The sequence below is a fragment of the Rhinatrema bivittatum genome, chromosome 1 (genome assembly GCF_901001135.1).
Source record: "Rhinatrema bivittatum chromosome 1, aRhiBiv1.1, whole genome shotgun sequence".
Classification (NCBI taxonomy): Eukaryota; Metazoa; Chordata; class Amphibia; order Gymnophiona; family Rhinatrematidae; genus Rhinatrema; species Rhinatrema bivittatum.
Window position 1 is genome coordinate 162389534 of NC_042615.1, and position 20491 is coordinate 162410024.

Consider the following 20491-nt stretch of genomic DNA (forward strand, 5'->3'; position numbering starts at 1 on the left):
GAGACCGGGAAAGAGAAAGAGCTGGGCAGCTACACTCAAGAAGGGCTCCAATTGAGCACCCTGCGCCAAAACAGGAGACAATTGACCAACCACAGCCCGAGCCAATGTACAATGAGGGTGACGTGTGCAGTCAACCACAAGACACCCACCCATCAAGACCTACTGCCTTTTGGAACGAGTCTTCGGAAAGAGAAGACCTAGCAAGGTACATGACCCGCCGAGAATTCATAACCGCTGGGCTCTATGAGTTCAACAACCGCCCTGAGAGTTACAGGGCATGGAAATTTGACTTCTAAGATGCTGTGAAGGATATGAGATTGACCCCGAAGGAAGAGATGAACTTGATGGTAAGATGGTTGGGACATGAATCGGTCAAACACGTGAAAAGATTAAAAAACGTCTACCCAGATGATCCTTCTACAGCGCTAAAAGAGGTATGGGAGAGACTTAAGCGATATTATGGGGACCCAGTTGCCATAGAGAATGCATTATTTGAGAAAATGGAAGACTTTCCAGAAATATCCAGTAGGGATAACCGAAAGTTGCATGAATTGGGAGATCTCCTCCAAGAGGTGGAGACAGCTAGGGCTGAACTAATTTATCCGGGTCTCAACCTTCTGGACACATCACGAGGCACGAACAACATCATAAACAAACTGCCCCGTGATATACAAGATAAATGGGCATCTCATGGTGCACGGTACAAAGAAGACCTCAAAAGGTACCCACCTTTCCACATCTTCACAAAGTTCATACGAGATTTAGCAAATCATAGGAACGACCCTAGCTTCTCATTCGGCACACATGAAGTGCACAGAATCAGCCACCAAGTGGGCGAGAGGCCAACCGATAAGCACAGCAGCTACAGGAAGCCCATCTCTGTGCACAAAACGGAAGTGTCGCCTGCAGCATCTACATCAGACCAACTTCCCAGTATGAATAGGGCAGAGGACCCAGACCGACAGTGCCCAATACACAAGAAACCTCACCCACTCAGAAAGTGTCGAGGGTTTAAAGGGAAACCTCTGAAAGAACGCAAAGAACTGTTAAAAAAGTACAGAATTTGCTATCGGTGCTGTTCTTCATTTAACCACATGGCTAAAGACTGTAAAGTAGCCATTAAGTGTTCAGAGTGCGGGAGTGACCAACATGATAGTGCCTTCACCTTGACGGAACAAAGCTTCATCCTTCGGGAACCTCACACCCTAGTTCAAACTACGGCGGGGAGGAAGAGGCAGAACAAACACCAGAACCTGAAGTGATTCCCAAATACACACAAGTGTACAGGAGAAATAACAACGGGAAATCCTGCACAAAAATATGCTTGGCTAGAGTGTATCCCGAAGAGCAACCTGAGAAGGCAGTCAAAATGTATGTCATCATAGATGAGCAGAACAACAGGTCCCTGGCAAGGCCAGAATTCTTTGACTTGTTTGATATCCATTACCATTACTCTCCGTACAACCTCAAAAGCTTCTCAGGAGTTACCCGAGTAACAGGGAGGAGAGCAAGCGGATATGTAATAGAGGTGATAGACGGCAGCAACAAGTCAAACTTGCCCATGCTCATCGAGTGCAACCAGATGCCTGACAACAGAGATGAGATTCCTACACCAGAAGCCGCTCGGTACCATCCTCATCTAAAGTCAATAATGCATCAACTCCCACCACTGGATCCGGAAGCAGAAATCCTGCTGTCATTGGGCAGAGACACACCAGCACTGATCAAGGTCCTGGAGATATGGGATGGCCCACCAACCGCTCCCTATGCCTACCGACTCACCTTGGGATGTGTGCTAGTCGGCGATGTCTGCCTGAATCGAACAAGGAGACCAAGCGTTCAGGCATACGCTATGAGTGTCTTAGAGAACAGACATCCTACCCTATTCGAACCATGTCCTAACCATCTAAGCACCAAGGAGATCTTAAGCTGCGAGGAACCGAATCTCAGTTCAGCTACCAGTCAGATCACCCCCCTATTGGATGTAGAAGAACATCTAGGGGACTCAGTGTTTCAAGTCACCAAGGATGATGACAAACTTACCCTCTCTGTAGAAGACAGAGAATTGTTAAGAATCATGAATAAAGAGTTCTTTGTAGATGAATCAAATAGCTGAGTGACTCCTCTACCATTCCAGACACCCAGACCTCAACTCCCTAACAACAGAGAACAAGCATTCTCACGACCTGTGTCACTGCGGAGAACTCTGGAAAGGAAACCGGAGATGAAACAACACTTCATCAACTCCATGAACAATGGACAATAGCCACGCGGAGCTAGCTCCACCCTTAAGGGATGATGAAGAGTGTTGGTACTTGCCTACCTTCGGTGTATATCAACAGCAGAAACCGGGCCAGATCTGGATCATCTTTGATTCCAGTGCACAGTTTCGCGGAATCCCACTCAACAATATGCTTCTCACGGGACCTGACATGATCAACAACTTGTTAGGAGTAGTGATCCGCTTCAGAAAGGAAGCAGTTGCTGTGACAGCCAAAATCCAACAAATGTTCTACTGCCTTGTCGTGCACCAAGACTACAGAAATTACCTAAGATTCCTGTGGTACCGTGACAACGACATCAATGAGGAGATTGTGGAATACCGGATGTGAGTGCACGTCTTCGGTAACAATCCATCACCTGCAGTAGCCACATACGGGCTCAGAAGGACAGCCCGAGAAGGCGAAAAAGAGTATGGCGCAGACGCCAGATGCTTCGTAGAAAAGGACTTCCATGTAGACGACAAATTAAAGTCCTTACCTACTGCAGAGAAAGCAGTCAATTTGATAAAAACGACACAAGCAATGCTGGCAAGCATAAATCTAAGGCTCCACAAAATAGCCCCAATAGTCCTGCATTTAAAGGGCCAGACACAGGAAGTGTCTTGGCCCCACCTTGGTGACTGTTTCCTGCTTCAGCCCTATAAAGGGCTGCTCCGTCAGTTGTTCCTGGCCTTGCACCGTCGTGGAGTCTTCGCTCTGGAGGCTCCTGCCTGCCAGAGCCTGTGTAAGGTCTTCTTCTCGTCGTGGAGCGCCTCGTCTCGTCCATTGTGCCATGTTCTGTCTTCGTACCTGAGGTCCTCGTCCAGGTGTCTTGCTGTCTTGATCTCCTTCGTCCTGGTGTTCCTGCCTTCCATGATGTTCCTTCCTACGTCTCGCCTTCAACGCTCTCGAGCCTTCTGGTCTGGTAGGCCGGGGGTCCCTCAGATGCAGTACTCCTGAGTGGACTAGCCTGCTGGTGGACGGTTGTTCTGTGCTCCTGAGCCATCAAGTCCTGGTTGTGTGTTCCTGTGCTGTCCCGCTCCCGTCATGGTCTGTGACCAGCCTCTGGGGCTGTGTAGGGCACGTACTGGGACAGGGTGGTCCGCGACTCAGTCCCGCGGGTGGCCTGAGTAGGGCGCCCTGAGAGACAGTGCCAATGTCCATGCCTTGTGTTGCCTATGTGGATCCCAAGTGTCTTGTCTGCGATGCCGTCCACATCGATCCCAAGTGTCTCGTCTGCGATGCCGTCTGCATCGATCCTGGTGTCATGTATTCATAGTCCTGGTGTCATGCCTTCAGCCCAAGTGTCTTCGTGCCATGTGATGCCGTTGCATCAACCTTAGAGTCTTCGTGTCAAGGTCCGTCTGCCCTCAACCTCAGGCCAGGCCTGCTGCTCCATGCTGCTCGCAGCAGGTCTGAAAGGGCCTGGAATGGTCGGAGGACCATTCACCTTCCAACATCCTCGGATGTTTGGCCATGGGAGCTTGCCGGCCTGGCGGAGGGTGGACCGTCAGCCATGCGGAGCCACCGTCAACCCTTGGCTCGGCCCTGAAGGTCTGGGTCGAGCTGAGGCCCATGGGCACACTAAACCACCGCACAAAACACTTACAACATATCTGAATAAATATTTCACTTCAGTTTCTTATATTGATTGACACTATTGATAATCAGTTGTAAAGTAATTGTAAAATTTGTAATTTACTGTATGTCTTGATATTATGTATGTTTTTAATATGTAAACCGCTACGATGGATAGACTACTACCCTAGTGCGGTATATAAAAACTTTTAAATAAATAAAATAAATATTAGGTTCGGTGGATTGGACACGCGTTTTCGGCCCCTTACTGAATAAGGGAAAACGCGCGTCCAGTGGCGGGTTAACAGTGCATTGCGACGCTCTGTGCGCTGTATCGGCCTGATAGTATCTACAATAATTTGATTTAGTTTATTTTGGGGGATGCTTCTTTCTTCTCTGGTACCTAGCCACTGAGAAAAATAACTTCCAATTTGTTCACATGCCTACCCATATCAAAGGCCCTGCCACAATGGATAGTTTGCACTGAGTCCCTAATGTTTTGTGGAAATAAAAAACAATCTTGAAGTACAAGCTATTTAGATACCAGAAAAGTGTATATTTTGAAACTAAATTTGCCACATTATTTTATGTGAGGCGACTCCCTTATATTATAAAGTGCTTATTCTCTTACTTGTGGTTCTGCAGGCAAAACTATCTCAGATTTGCTCTCTAGAAATCTGAATGCATAGATAGTTCTGTATTACCTTCTGCTCCATGCATGAAAACAATCTGAGCTGGTGCCAGTTCACTTTTTAGGAATAATAAGTGAGGTGGCTTGTACCATTAATCTATGTCATTACATATATTTTAGGTTGGAAAAAGTGCCTTCTTCATTGGAAAACAGAGTCACCTGAAGTTTTTAAGATATATGTCCTCATTGACAAAACAGCTATAAGGCAAGTAAAGTTAACATTTAAAACTTTTAATCACTTTAAAAAAAAACAAGAATAGTTCCATACATAGGAAAACATGGCAAATACTGGTGTTTCTGAAGGGAGGTCCCTACTTCTTATCAGAGGCATACTCACGACACCCATTCACATGAGGAAGGAGAAGTACATTGCTGCTCCAGAATCCACAAAGCTTTATGATAGCTGTATCCTCAAATATGTTGCTCTTAATTCATGGTGAAAGTGCATTTTAAAACCAGTGCATAATTGCCAAAACTCCATGAATACATGAAGGATCTGTATTAGGAATTGATTTATTTCATCATAGAAACTTAGGATTTGATGGCAGATAAAGACCACTAGGCCCATTCTCCTTTCTTGTATAAGTCTGTTTGATCTTTCACTTTACGTTTATTTTCTCTCAACTAGTGACCTTCTGTGCTTATTTAAAAAATTGGTTTTGCTTCCATTGCCAGCACTGGGAGGCTGTACCATGCATCCATCACTGTTTTGGTAAAAAAAAAATTTATTTATGTATGTTAATCCTGAGTTTACTTCCTTTGAGCCTCATTTCAAGGCCAGTTTACAGTCTCCCTGTGCAGAGTTTGTACCTGTGAGCCTGCAAGTTGATTTTCATAGAGAAACTCCCTGTAGAATTTGATGAATTTACGATCCAAACAAAAATAACCTCCCAGCCTAATTGCAGCTGCTGGAGGACCTGGCTGTTTAAACATCTCCAATGAGCAACTTTTTCTATTTCACAGAGGAGAATATATTGATATGCAACACTTCATCTTTCATTGTCTTTATTGGAGATAAAATTCTAAATGGCTATGGCACAGTTGCTCTATTCATCTGATCTGAACCCCTTAGCCCCTGGGGCTTATCTCTAATATTTTTCATTAACAGGGCATGTAACCAATCAATGCTTCATTCCCTGATGATAAGCATTCTTACATCAATACATTGTTGTTATTGTCACATAATTGGTCCAATCATAGATCTAATTTAGGGTCTGTTGCCAATCATTTATTATCCCATTGTAACCAAGTCCAAATATGGAAATCATACCCATTTTTCTTACAAACTAGGTGTCATCAATTGTATCATGCTAGGTGTCAGTTGCAAAGTCTGGTGCAATATTGCACAACCCATCTTTCAAATCAGCACGTAGCCCGAGTTGCGGAGCACGCCCTCAGGACCGGAGCTTGGAGACACGGTCCCATCTAAGGAATATGTGAGTCCTTGGGCCGCAGCACGGCTCAGGGAGGAGCCCCAAGACACACCGTGGGAGGTGAGCTGGTATGAGCATGGGTGGAGCAGAAGCGAGGCAGGAGTGAAGACAAGGTAAAGATTCCGGAACAGGAACAAGGCAGGCTCAGACCTCCACTGAACCTACATGCACCAATGAGATCCAGCAACGCAATACTGATCTCGAGAGTAGCCCTCTGGCCACTCGATAGCCCTTCCAGACCCGTTGCTGGGGAACGACGAATGCGTGAGGCCAAATGGAGGCTGAGGGCAGGAACATGAAGACTTGGACAAAGACTCAGGATACTCAGTGGGTTCAGACGTAAACTTGGATACTCAGGAGACTCAGACGAAGACTTGGATACTCAGAAGACTCAGACGAAGACTTGGATACTCAAACAAGGACTCAGGATACTTAGAAGACTCGGAGGACTCAGACAAGGATTCAGGATACTCGGACAAGGATTCAAGTTACTCGGAGATTTCAGGCAAGGATTCAAGAGTCAGGCAAAAGTACTGGGTGAGAACTGCATCACAGCGCGCCCTACACAGCCGCTCTTGGCTGGTCGCGGACCACGTTGAACGCGAAGCAGACTCCAGGCGAAGACGTGGAACTTGAGACTGGAACATGATGAAGATTCAGTAGAGGCTTGCACAGGGACGCGCCCTACACAGCTGCCTGTGGTTGGTTGCGGACCACGCTGGAGCGGAGCAGGCTCTGGCAGAGTCTTAGGCATGGACGGATGTAGGCACAAGGGAACTCCGTAGACCGGGTACAAGATATTCAGGAACAAGGCTTTAAAAACAGAAGTCTCCCAGAGGCTTGCGCTGCAGGCGAGAAGAAAGCCTTGTACCATGAGGCGCCCTACACAGCCATCCCATGGGCTGGTCACAGACCACGACATGGCATGCCAAGAGTGGTGGATAGACGAGGGACCTGAGAACTGGACGAAGAGCTGAAGATAAGACGGACGAAGTCAAGACAGAAACATTGGACATCAGGAACATGGAACATCAGGAACAGAAGACAGGTGACAAGGGAGCTCTGACGAGGTACAAGACCAGGGACATCAAGGAGACAAAGATCAGGAACACGAAGAACATGGAACGAAGATCCATCAAGGCACAGGAGACCACGGAAGTCCTGGATCGGAAGGAAGAATACAGACGCTCGGCTTGCTGTGAAGGATGGCGGCGGCCGCGGCCCAGCTGCATTCAAGGCAGCAGGTAGGTGAGGGGCTGCTCAAGGCTGTCATGGGCAGGTCCATAACAATACCCCCCCTCAAAGACCCCCTCCCCAAGCCTCCTATCAACAGACTGGAAGGGTGAAGGATCACTCCATATCATCAGGGGACGATCACGGGTCCAAGGACAGAAGTTGGAAATTCTTGGTGAGGAACTGTAGCGATGGAAATACTTGTAACTGAAGACATGGTAGAAGATCGAAGATCCAGGCAAGACACAGACGAAACACTGAAGACATGAAACAAGCACGGTACAGTATTGCAGGAAAGCAAGGCTTGCATCTCACGTTCTAGTAATTAAGGTGGCGAGAATTGATGACAAGGAGTCCAGGATAACCAGGAGAAACAGATGAAGATAGCATCTTGCAGTGAGGACCGGTTCTTGGTTCACGGTGGTCAGAATGGTAAGGATGGATCAGACTTCAAGCTGGATTCTATAGATGTAAAGATGGAACTCCAGGAGAGTAAGTAGACGGACTTACAAGCGCCACTCGCTTTAGGAGGCAGTGGTATCAGGAGGACTCAGATGGAAGTCCAATGAACATTGCTCAGTCGATGGAAATTTGGACCTGGAGGCAATTTACCTTATGGCAATGGATGGTTCAAAGCTGAAGAAGGCAAGTATGAGGAAGCTCAGGATTGCTGCTTCCAGGCTTGCAAGGCCAGAGGAGAGAAGTCTCTATAGCTGGGTGAAGAAAGAGTTGCACCTTGGGCAATCCATGAGTTGCTACAGGCTCTCACAAGGTGGCAAAGTCATTCTCAGAGGAACTTGATGATCAGTAGGTGTCGCTGCGGCAGTTGTACGATGAACTGATCTGTTGAAGGGGATTACCCAGATGACTATGAAGATGAAGTTCCCTTTAGGACTGATACAGGAGCCACTTAAGGTGAAGGAAGCTTCAAGAGACAGGCTTGATGACAGCGGAGAATTCCAATGGGTACGCAGTGAACCCCCCACAGATGGATGGACAAGTGCAGCCGATGAAGAACATTCCTGCAGAAGTAAGTCACTGGTGGAAGACATAGGAGTAGGCAAATACTCAGTGGCCTCGTAGAGCTATATGGAAAGCTTTCTGGGGTGATGGACTGAAGATAACCACATGGGTTCTCATGGATCCAAAGATAGTATCATCATGGATCCAAAGATTGAGTCACCTTGTAGTCTCAAGGAAGACAGGATCCTTCCAGGAGGATGAATAGCACGGCAGTGCGGGCATACTGGTCCAGTTGGAAGGTGGTAGTTGCAGTTCTTAGCTTGGCAGTGAGACTGTGTAGCAGAGCAGATGGCAGGTAAACAGGAACTTCCAATCCTGATTCTGGTGGTTTGGAACGCTGCATACAGAACACCGGAGGAAACATGGCGGTGAGTTCTCTGGATGCAGGATAGCTCGCGATGGTGATCCTGGGTAGAATCCACTTGCACGGAGCAGAGACTGGATTAAATAGTTGATTCAAAGTGACTCAATGTGTTGATGCCATGAAGGTGAAGCACAGGAAGGTAACATCTGAGGAGAACTGGCGTGGAATCCGTGGCTAGAGTCGCCACTTACAGACACAGAGAGAAGCTTCAGGCTGAAGATGGCCACAGAGCGAGCACCAGGACAGTGCAAGCAAGGGCTGGATTGGAAGAGACGAAATGAAGACAGGTCTTGGGTGCAGGCACCTTCTACAGGTCATGCGAACCCAAAGACCCGGAGTGTGAATTGGAGTACTCTTTAAATGGAACGTACTCCCAGATGCTCGAAGACTCTTGACGTAGAAGGTATTGGATGCTGGATGTGGAACCTGGGTGCAGGCGCCTCCTGCAGGTCATACGGAACCCACGGAGCTGGACCACATCGTAGTGGGAAGAACGGAAATGGTCTCTGGAACAGTAGCAGGCACTCCTGCTGGTCATGAAAGTTCCAGGACGGGTTGGACTCGGAGATGGTCTGGATGCAGGCGCCTCCTGCAGGTCGTGGGATTCAGACAGCTGAAGAGAGAGAGAGAGACACAAGCAACAAAAGAAAAAAAAGTGGCTAGAAACAAGTAATTAAATGTCCAAAAAACTGGGAGCAAAAAATTCTGGGCAAAAATCAGGTTAGCAGAGAGTCCAGGAACTAAGGCAAAAATTCTCTGGGCAAGGAACAAGTAGAAGTGTCCAGGAACTGAAGCAAAAATTTCCAGGCAAAAATCAAGGCCAAACAAAATGTCCAAAAAACTGGAGCCCGTCACAGGCACAGCTCAGCGAGCTCATGGCCTTCGGATCCTGTTGCGGAGCGCACCCTCAGGCCTGGTTAGGAGCTCAGAGGCGCGGTCCCATCTAAGGAAGATGTGAGCCCTTGGGCTGCAGCATGACTCAGGGAGGAGCCCCAAGACACACCGCGGGAGGTGAGCTGGTACTAGCATGGGTGGAGCAGGAGCGAGGCTGGAGTGAGGACAAGGCAAAGATTCCGGAACAGGAACAAGGCAGGCTCAGACCTCCACTGGTCCTACAGGCACCAATGAGATCCAGCAATGCAATGCTGATCTCGAGAGTAGCCCTCTGGCCACTCGATAGCCCTTCCGAACCCATCGCTGGGGAACGATGAGTGCGTGAGGCCAGACGGAGGCAGAGGGCAGGAACATGAAGACTTGGACAAAGACTCAGGATACTCAGAGGGTTCAGACGTAGACTTGGATACTCAGGAGACTCAAACGAAGACTTGGATACTCAAACAAGGACTCAGGATACTTAGAAGACTCGGAGGACTCAGACAAGGATTCAGGATACTCAGGAGACTCAGACAAGGATTCAAGTTGCTCAGATGTTTCAGCCAAGGATTCAAGAGTCAGGGGAAAGTACTGGGTGAGAACTGCATCGCAGCACGCCCTACATAGCCGCCCATGGCTGGTCGCGGACCACGCTGAACGTGAAGCAGATTCCAGGCGAAGATGTGGAACTTGAGACTGGAACATGACGAAGATTCAGTAGACGCCTGCACTGGGTTGCGCCCTACACAGCCGCCTGTGGCTGGTCACGGACCACGCTGGAGCGGAGCAGGTTCTGGGTGAGTCTTAGGCATGGACGGATGCAGGAACAAGAGAACTCTGTGGACTGGGAACAAGATACTCAGAAACAAGGCTTTAAAAACAGAAGTCTTCTGGAGGCTTGTGCTGCAGGCGAGAAGAAGGCCTTGTACCACGAAGCGCCCTACACAACCATCCCACGGACTGGTCACGGAACATGACATGGCACGCCAAGAGAGGTGGACAGACGAGGGACCTGGGAACTGGACGAAGAGCTGAAGATGAGACAGACAAAGCCAAGACAGGAACATCGGACATCAATAACAAAGAACATGGCACCTCAGGACTTGGGACATGGAACATCTGGAATATCAGGAACAGAAGACAGGCGACGAGGGAACTCCGACGAGGGACAAGACAAGGGACATCAAGGAGACAAAGATCAGGAACACGAAAAACATGGAACGAAGATCCATCAATGCACAGGAGACCACGGAAGTCCTGGATCGGAAAGAAGAACACAGACGCTTGCAAACCCGATCCAAAGGCCCTGAAGAACTGAAGCAGGGCCTTTTATAGGGTTGAAGCAGGAATAGGCTGATGGCATCACCTCAGAGGGCCACGGGGCTTTTCCCGCCACTGTACCTTTAAAAGTCGGGTTGAGGCGCGCACCCGCACCTAAGGAGAAGGAAGAAGAGAGCAGGCACATCGACAGCGTCCCTGCCGCATGGGAAGCCCGAAGGATGGTGGCATCAGCGGCGGCAGCCCTGCCGCAGAGAGAAGAGACTGGCTGCAGCAGTGGCTCCATGCCATGAAGAAGGAACTCCCGGCAGTGGCACTAGGACCACGGGGGTGCCAGGAGCATCGCGGCTCGGCTTGCCGCGAAGGATGGCTCGGCCGTGGCTCAGTTGCGCTCAAGGCAGCAGGTAGCTGGGGTGCTGGCTGCGGCTGTCACGGGCAGGCCCCACAACAGCCCGCACCTTATTTTGACAACATTGTGGCCAAACAAAATCTGACAGTACATTCACGTCTTAAGATAACAGCAACTCAGAACGCAACATGCTTGCTAATCTCTACAAAATCTAAAATGTTTTTTTTTCTTTTTCTGGTTTTGTATCCACTTTGCTTCTCTATATAGTCAATCCCTCAAATATAGAGACCTTTAAGAATCCAGAAAAATGTATTTTTTTCTCAAATTCCACAAATTTACTTTTAAAAATCCCACAGTTCCAGTGCTGTAGGAATCTTTTACCCCATGTACTTTGCAGGTTCAAAGTATGCTGGGTAAGAATGCATGGGGATTTCAAAATGAAATCTGCATGAGTATCTTAGCCAGCCCACACTAACTCTAGTCCCTTCATGGAACGGTGTGTGTACTTTTTCTCACTTGTGCACTTGTGTATGAGTAAACACCCCATGTATCCACAAAATATCCCTTTGAAAACTGTTCCTTTCATGATGTCTTCTTCTAGAGTTTTCTTTCCATTGAAATATGTTTCCTCCTTGTGTATTATTGGGTAGATTTTAAGAGAAGTGCGCGCATGGTACATTTATGCGCGCTACCCAGCACACACAAATGTACACCCGATGGCTTTCCCCATTCCCTCCAAATCGGAGCGGCCTTGGAGGGAACTTTTCTTCCGCTCCCCCCCACTTCCCCTCCCTTCCCCTATCTAACCCACCCCCCAGCCCTACCTAAATCCCCCCCCCCCATCTTGTTTAACTTTTTACGCTGGCTGTGCCGGCGCGCCAACCCCCGGCACAGCCGCTGTGCCGGAGGCCTCGGTCCTGCCCCCGGATCGGTGCCACATCCACAACCCCGCCACCTTCCTGCCCCTATTTCAAAGCCCCGGGACATATGCGCAGCATAGGCTCAGCGCGCGCAGGGGCAGGTTTTCGGGGTTACGTGCGTAACCCTTTGAAAATCTACCCCTATGTGTACTTTAGAGGTATCTGTATATGTCTATTATATCCCTGTTCTCCTTCCTCATATTTAGATGGTAGATTCTCATTTCCCAGAGCTTATGGTGCAAACCGTGAACCAACTGCCCTCCTCTAGATTGCCTCTACTCTGTCTTTATTCTATTGCAAATAGGGCCTCCAGAATGAGATACAATACTTCATATGAGTTCTCACCACTGATTTGTATAGAGATGTGGCACTGTGTACAGTTTGAATGGCCAGAGAATAGATGCAGGCGAAGCTGTGGGATTCAGTTGTGCTCTGGAACTCTCCACTTGGGCCCAGAGGGACTTTACTTCCATTCACAAGGTGATTTGGGAATGCCCAGCATAACTGGTAAAAAAAAAAAAAAAAACATTAGAGAGGGGAAATATGGGAAACAAGTAAAAACACATTCACACCAAATTTTCATCAAGCGTTAAGGAATTCTGAATCACTGCTGTAGGCATTTAGCAGACTTCTCTAGTTTATAAGGAAAAGTTAATCAATGAAACAGGAAAGGACATTGATAGTTCCACAGCTTATTAGCTTTGTGGAAGAAGACAGTAGTTGAGGTATGTGAAAACTATGATGGAATAAATTTGTTTGTTTTTATAGATTGGAATTTGGAAGGAGCCAACATGAGGGATAATAGATACCAACCACTAACTTCTTCACTGAGCCTGTATCTATTGTATACAAAGAAAATGGGAGGGCCTGTTATCCATATCTTCATTTTGTTCTGTGCTGTTGGGTTCACATTTTGCAGCAATCCTCAGCTGTTTGCAGAAAATGAACTTATTGCAAACTACTCACACAGAAATTTGCCCAGTGTACCGAAGTCTCTTCCTTCACTGACAGCTGTGTTGGATTTATCTTACAATGAAATATCTGTCCTGTTGAACTCTGACTTTAATTCTTTATCCAAATTAAAAGTTTTAAACGTATCTAACAATAAGATCAGTTGGCTTGACACTGGTGTTCTTAAATTCAATAAGGACTTAGAATACTTGGATTTATCCAACAACAGTTTATGGAATATATCTGGCACGTTTACTGAAGGTCTTCGGCATTTAGATCTCTCTTTCAATTCTTTCAAAACCCTGTCTGTTTGCAAAGAGTTTGGCAATATGTTACAACTGGAGTTTCTGGGTCTGAGTGCTGAAAAGATACAGAAGTTAGATTTTAAAGAAGTGGCGACCTTGCAGCTGCATACCGTTATCCTGACCATAACAGATCGTTTGGATTATGAACAAGGAAGTCTGCAAATGTTAAAAACAGAAAAACTTCATATTGTTTTTCCAATGAAAGAAGTGGATCCCCAGTTTGTTATGTATGATGCTTTCAAGACTTCAGAAATATTAGAACTGACCAATATTTTCTATTCATGGAGCTATGAAGATTTCTGGAGCTCTTTTTCATATGTTGTTAACCATAATTCATCTGTGCACAGTCTAACTCTTAACAATGTGGGTTTGCCTTGGACGACCCTTGTTGTCGTAGTTCAGGCTGTTTGGCACTCCTCCATTGAATATTTTACTATGTCTGAAGTCAACCTTCTGCCTTGGATTACAAGAGTCCCATTTGACTATTCAAATACTTTAATGAAAGCATTTACAATAGAACATGTGCATGTAAAGGTCTTTGAGTTTGACCAAAATGTTGTGTATTTTCTTTTTTCTGAAATGATGATACCAAGCATGACAATAAAGGATGCAAACATGGTGCACATGCTTTGCCCTACCAAACCAAGCCTGTTTACCTATTTAGACTTTTCAAATAATGAATTGACAGATGACATTTTTGAAGGATGTGGCACTTTAGTTCTGTTGGAAACACTTATCTTACAGCAGAATAAATTATACAAACTTTCAAAAGCAAGTGCCATGACTGCTCAGATGAAGTCTCTGAGGAATTTGGACATTAGCCAAAATACTTTGCAATATGAAGATGGAGAGGACTGTTATTGGTCTGAAAGTATAATTACACTGAACCTGTCATCAGCTGATGTAGATGAGTCTGTTTTCAAATGCATACCTGTGAATGTCAAAACACTTGATCTGCACAATAACCAAATCTCAACCGTCCCAGTTAGAATAGCTAAATTAAAAGCTTTAGAAGAACTCAACCTTGCATCTAACAGGCTAATTGATCTTCCTGACTGCAGTCTTTTCCCTAGCCTTGCAATTCTGTATGTAGACCTGAATTCAATTCAGACCCCATCTTCTGACTTCCTTCAAAACTGTAAGAATGTCAGTGCAATTAATGCAGGAAACAATCCATTTCAGTGCGATTGTAATTTAAGAGACTTCATTTATCGGGAAAAGCAGTCAGCTGAAGATATAGCTGGATGGCCAGATTCTTATAGATGTGAATATCCAGATGATGTTAAGGGAACCCTGCTAAAGGATTTCCATTTGGCTGAAATATCATGTAATACCGTTATATTGCTTGTTGTAGTCTTTATTGTAATTCTGGTTGTTGTAATCAGTGTTCTTTCTCTGTGTAAAGTTTTGGACTTACCATGGTATTTAAAAATGATGTGGCAGTGGACAAAAACAAAACACAGGATTAACACTGTACACAGAAATCCTCCAGAGATCCATAAGAACTTGGTCTATCATGCATTTATCTCCTATAGCCAGCAGGATTCAATTTGGGTAAAAAGTTACCTGATACCCAACTTAGAAAAAGGAGATGGATCTGTACAGATCTGTCAGCATGAGAGGAACTTTGTTCCAGGCAGAAGTATCATTGAAAATATCATTAACTGCATTGAGAAAAGCTACAAATCCATCTTTGTTTTGTCCCCCAATTTCATCCAGAGCGAGTGGTGCCATTATGAGCTTTATTTTGCCCATCACAGACTATTTACTGAAAGCTCTGACAACCTGATCCTCGTTTTGCTCGAGCCCATCCCACAGTACCTCATTCCTTCTAAATATTACAAGCTGAAAGCTCTTATGGCACAGAGAACGTATTTGGAGTGGCCAAAGGAGAAGCGCAAACATGGGCTTTTCTGGGCTAACCTCAGGGCTGCAATAAATGTAAGTCTATCAACACCTGAGGAAACGTGTAGTCTGAATTGTTAAAAAAAAACAAAACACCGAGGGTATATTTTATGAGCAAAAAATTATGTGGTGAAATACCTAGACCCTTCAGCTTTTTTCTGAATAAAGAAACCTCCTCCTGAAAGCAGGATATTCAGATCAACATCAGTTTCTATGTATTCCTTGATTAGCCTTCTTTGGTTCCTAGGCTTCCAGTTTAATGGGAACCTGCACCGGCTTTCTTAGAATTATATTTAGAGAGATGGCCTACAACTGAGGTGTCATGGATGGCCAATAATTGATTGACTAGGCAATTATTCTCCCTTTATTCCCTTCTAATGCCCTATAAAAGGATGGACATGGAAGTCACAGCTTTTCCAGACAAGGAGCAGAGACTCTACTCCCTCTGGAATGCAGTAGAAATATGCTTTCGTGTTATCTATACAGGGTGTTGCTCAGTGATACCTGACTCTTCTTCTTTTCTTTGGTTTGCAAGCACTGCCCCTGGCCAGAGCATAATATACCCTCCTCTCTGTAGGCCTGACTCGCCCTGTCCTCCTCTCGTAACTCTTAAAACAGCAGCCCTGCTATTCCTTATGCAGACAGAATTATTTATTCAGTAGATGAAAAACAGCCATAGCAGCTTTATTTGAGCATACATAAAATGCAACATCATTCTTTATATAATGGCATGTTTAAATACTTCCACCCCCTGCAGGGGGCGGGGTTGGGGGGAGGATATAACCCTGCAACTTGAACCATACTAATTCCTCAGCTAGTAAGCCAGTTACTGGGCAGAATCCCACTCTTGAAAGCTGCAACTAAAAGCATGTGACAATGGCCACTCTGTGCTGTATGCCTTCATCTAACTTTTATATGGCCTTCCTCAGACCATCCCTACTATGGTGCAAGTAAACACTAAATTGTAGAGTTGTTAACTGCCTAGGCCCTTGCTTCTATCAAGGGACTGGATCACTAAAGTACGCATGGCCATAACCAGCCCAGATGACTCCCTACCCAGTGGTACCCAAGCAAACCTGTTCAACTTGCATCCCTTCTTGTGTTAGTGAGGTGCCACCATGGGAGGGACCAGTAAAGTGTTACTTGGTTCTGACTCCCCCCACCCAAGTGTGCCTGGCCATTTGTTCCTATGGCTCTTCTCAAGGGCCATTGGTTATGTGCTTAAAAGTGTTTTAATAGCTATTTGTCAAAACTTACTTCTAACAGATGAAGCGTGTCTATCCTATAGAGCAGGGCTTCTCAAACCATTTGCCAATGTGACCTAATTTTAGCACTTGAAAATGCACATGACCCTAGAGGACGGCCAAAACAAACTAGCACAAGTACAATCCATCTCCAACAATCAATTCACTCACTCTCCCCATACTCCAGGTGACCCCCTACCCCAATCTCCATACTCTGCAGTCAATCCTTTCTCCCAATCTCTACCCCTCTCCAAAGAACCTTCTCACCTCCAGCAGACCTCCTCTCAACTTCCACCCCTCCAGCTGATCCCCTTTTACATCCCCTAGCCCCTCACCTCCCAAAACCATCCTCTCCCTCATCCCTCCAGCCACTTTCGTATTACCCCAACTGGTCCTCTCACCCCAAGCCCTTCTTATAACCCCCAATTGATACTCTGTCATCCCCTCCCTCCTCACTTTCATCCCCCATGCCCTCCCCCTCCCTCTCCCCAGCCTCCCTTCCTCCCCTCAGTTCTTCAGCACTTCTTTTACATCTCCCAGTCTGTCTTCTGTCATTCACCCTCTCTCACTCTCTATGTGATTCAGCCTTCAAACCCCTCCTGCATTTCATCCTTCCCTTCAAATGGCTTCCCCTTGAAACATCCCCCTGGCAAGGGTCAGCCCAATTTCCTTTGGGCCCTGCAACAAATGTAGGTGATAACTGATGGGAAGAGAGAACAGGCTGCTCATCATCTACCATTGAACAGGTTCAATAATGGATGATGAGAGAGGAGCAGTGGAAGTGTCCCCCAGCCCTTGCAAACTCAGCCACCAAAGCTAATGCAAGGGTGGTGCCTGTGAGCATTTGTTGGTTCAAAGGCCTCACACTGAATTCCACTATTAATGCTGCTGGCACCTGAAGAGTGCTGCTGTTTGAAGCCCTTGTAACACCAGCTGAAGGCTTTGTGGCTCCATTTGGAGTCTCGACCCACAGTTTGGGAAGCCCTGCTATAGAGCCCTAGGCTATTAGTTGATATATTCCCATGTTTCAAGAGTAAACCTCCAAGTGTTCTAACAAATGCTTCCAATTTTAATTGAATTTCTTCCTCTCAATGCTTTTGACTAAAGTGGTATCCCTTCATATCAAACTTGGAATCTTGCTGGACCAGATCATAATTACGATCAACAGATCTATAACAAAAAGCCCTTATCTTTCAGAAATCTGAGGAAATCACAAAGATTCCAAAATACCCCAAAACATTCCCCAGTGTAAATATTTAGTACTTATTAAAGGCATATATGTAGGACCTTCATGAGTACAGCTTGAAAATGTAGACAAGCTGTATTACCCTTCAAGTCCACTTTTACTTTATTTATTCATTTGTCAAAAACTTTTAACTTTTGTTATATTTTTTCTTATTTTTCTTAAAAACAGTCACAGTCCATGAAGGTTCCTACCCGGGTCACATATAGATCTATCTTGTTTGAACCCATTCATCGCAGCAAGAAAGTCAAACATACTTATCTTCAATATCCACTCACAACCCCGATCGCAAATCTGCTTCAGGGGGTTACACTTCAGATTTAATCTGCTCTCACTTTTCCATCACTCCATTTAATGCCCAGAATTCTCAACTTCTTTCAACAGACGCTTAATTACAACCCCCCTACCCTCCAAACCCCAAAACTTGCCTAAAATCTGTGGTGGTCCAGCGGGAGCGATCTCCCGCTCTCGTGCTGTCGGCAGCCAGTAAACAAAATGGCGCCGTGGCCCTTTGCCCGTACCATGTGACAGGCGCTACTGGTGCCATTGGTCGGCCCCTGTCACATGGAAGGAGCAATGGATGGCCCACGCCATTTTCTAAGATGGCACCGGCCATTGCTCCCAGGATCCCAGCTGGACACCAGTGACTTTACGCAAGTTTTGGGGGGGTCAGGAGGATGGGGGGGTTGTAATTAACTAAATTTAAGGGTTGGGGTGGGTTTGTTTTGTTTTTTTTAAATAAAGGTGCCTCTCCCCCCCCCCTGCGCTAACCCGAACAACGAATTTTCCCCGAAGTTCGGAGAAAATCTGTCTCGGGATTCGGGTTCTCCAACCCATGCGGAATTGGACTATTTCTTTGAAATAGTCCAATTTGGCAAAAACGATTGCATATCACTACTGTTTAACCCACGGTTGGATGCGTGTCCACTACCCCTTACACAATAAGGAGTTTAGTACATCCAAAACACACGTCCAAACCCCCCAAAACTAATAGCGCTCATCACAAGCAAATGAATGTTGATGAGGCTATTAGTCATTCGCCCTAGATACAGAAAAAAAAATGTGTGCCTGATCCGCACATTTTACGCTCAGAAAAAGTGTACAGAAAAGCAAAATATACTGCTTTTCTGCGCATCCTATGACTTAATATCATGGCGATATTAAGTGGTAGGAACCAAAAGGTTAAAAAATAAAAATTTTAAAAAGAGTGCCGGCGTGTCAGTTTAGGAAAACAGACGCTCAATTTTACAAACGTCCATTTTCCTAATCCGCTGACAGCCACCCTCTCCTGGGCTTCCGCTGCTAAGGAGGTGCTAGGGCGCTCTATTGTCCCTAGCATCTCCTTTTTAGCGCGACCCCCTCATTTAAATACTGTATCGCGTGCCCAGGAGAGGTGTCTGGGCGCGTGTTAGGAAAGCGGGCACTCAACACTCTGAGTGCCCGTTTTCCGCGCGAGTTTACTGTCTTGGTCTGAATTTCTTTAATTGATAAATGTAGGTACTTTTTTGCAGTCTGTCTCCAAAAAGATCACCAATAACACATTAATCAGACACTGTGACATTATTTCTTACTACCCTTGAAAGAAACATGAGGGTATCCTGCATAGAGCGGCGGTTACTACCATAAGAAGCTTGCTGGGCAGACTGGATGGGCCATCTGGTCCTTTTCTGCCGTCATTACTATGTTACTATGTTACTATATATCACATTTGTAATTTGTATATATCTAATATAAAATAAAGTTTAATATTTAAAAGTACGATGTCCAATTATGTCATTTTATAGGTTTGTTCTAGCAAGGTTTGTAGTGGGGACATAATGATTAAGTTAGTTATCGAAATCTCTGGGGGAAGGAAGGAGCTATAGGTCTGAAAATCAATCAGCTGGAGGCACAAAGCTGAAGGATCTAAGGAAATAGTTCCTAAACCTGTCCTGGGGAGCCAGCAGCCAGTTTGGTTTTCAGGATATCTGCAGTGAACCAGCTTGTGTGGGAGACGGGTTGGGGCAGCCTCAGGGCTTGTGGGCGCATGATGGCTCTCACAGCCCCATGCTGATTTTATTTCAAGTTTCTGCAGCTCTTGTTGTTGCCGCTGCACAAAGATCTCTAGTCCGAGCAGCACAGGAAAGAGGAGTGCCAGAGAAGGGGGTGAAAGGGGAGGAATGCTGCTGCTGCTGAGCCATTCAGATTGTGTTTTTAAACAATATATACCAGATAAGTTAGCCAGATATGTGAATCTGGCTAATTTATCTAACCGGATATTCTTTGAATATTGGGACCAATATTTTTATATGTATCTACTTATAAAAAAGCTGGGATACTAATGGGTTCCTGTTACTAACTTGCAGGCGAGCACCCGCTCTCCTGGCACGCGCACATGGCAGTGTCCTGTGCGCGCGATTCAGTAAAACAAAATATTTAAATTAGCGCCAGCGGTAAAAAGAGGCGCTAGGGACACTAGCGCATCCCTAGCGCCTCTTTTTGGACAGGAGCGGCGGCTGTCAGCGGGTTTAACAGCCAACGCTCAATTTTGCCGGGTTCTCGAACCCGCTGACAGCCACGGGTTTGGAAACCGGATGCCGGCAAAATTGAGCGTCCGGTTTTCAACCTGCAAGCCGCGGGCTGATTTTAAATTTATTTTTTTTTATTTGTAACTTTTTTTTTAACTTTTGGGACCTCCGACTTAATATCGCCATGATATTAAGTCGGAGGGTGCACAGAAAAGCAGTTTTTACTGCTTTTCTGTGCACTTCCCCGGCGCCGGCAGAAATTAACACCTACCTTTGGGTAGGCGCTAATTTCTTAAAGTTAAATGTGCAGCTTGGCTGCACATTTTACTTACT

General features: G+C 46.0%; 1 protein-coding gene across 1 annotated transcript in view; it reads left to right on the forward strand.

Annotated features, from left to right (window-relative positions):
• The window catches only part of LOC115084478 (toll-like receptor 1), a 41724-nt gene extending 22820 nt beyond the window's left edge, over positions 1-18904 (forward strand). Inside the window, exons 2-3 of the mRNA XM_029589412.1 lie at positions 4651-4735; positions 12772-18904. Coding sequence (XP_029445272.1) covers positions 12795-15245 — 2451 coding nt within the window. The 5' untranslated portion in view covers positions 4651-4735; positions 12772-12794 and the 3' untranslated portion in view covers positions 15246-18904. The remainder of the gene's footprint in view (positions 1-4650; positions 4736-12771) is intronic.
• The last annotated feature ends 1587 nt before the right edge of the window (positions 18905-20491 follow it).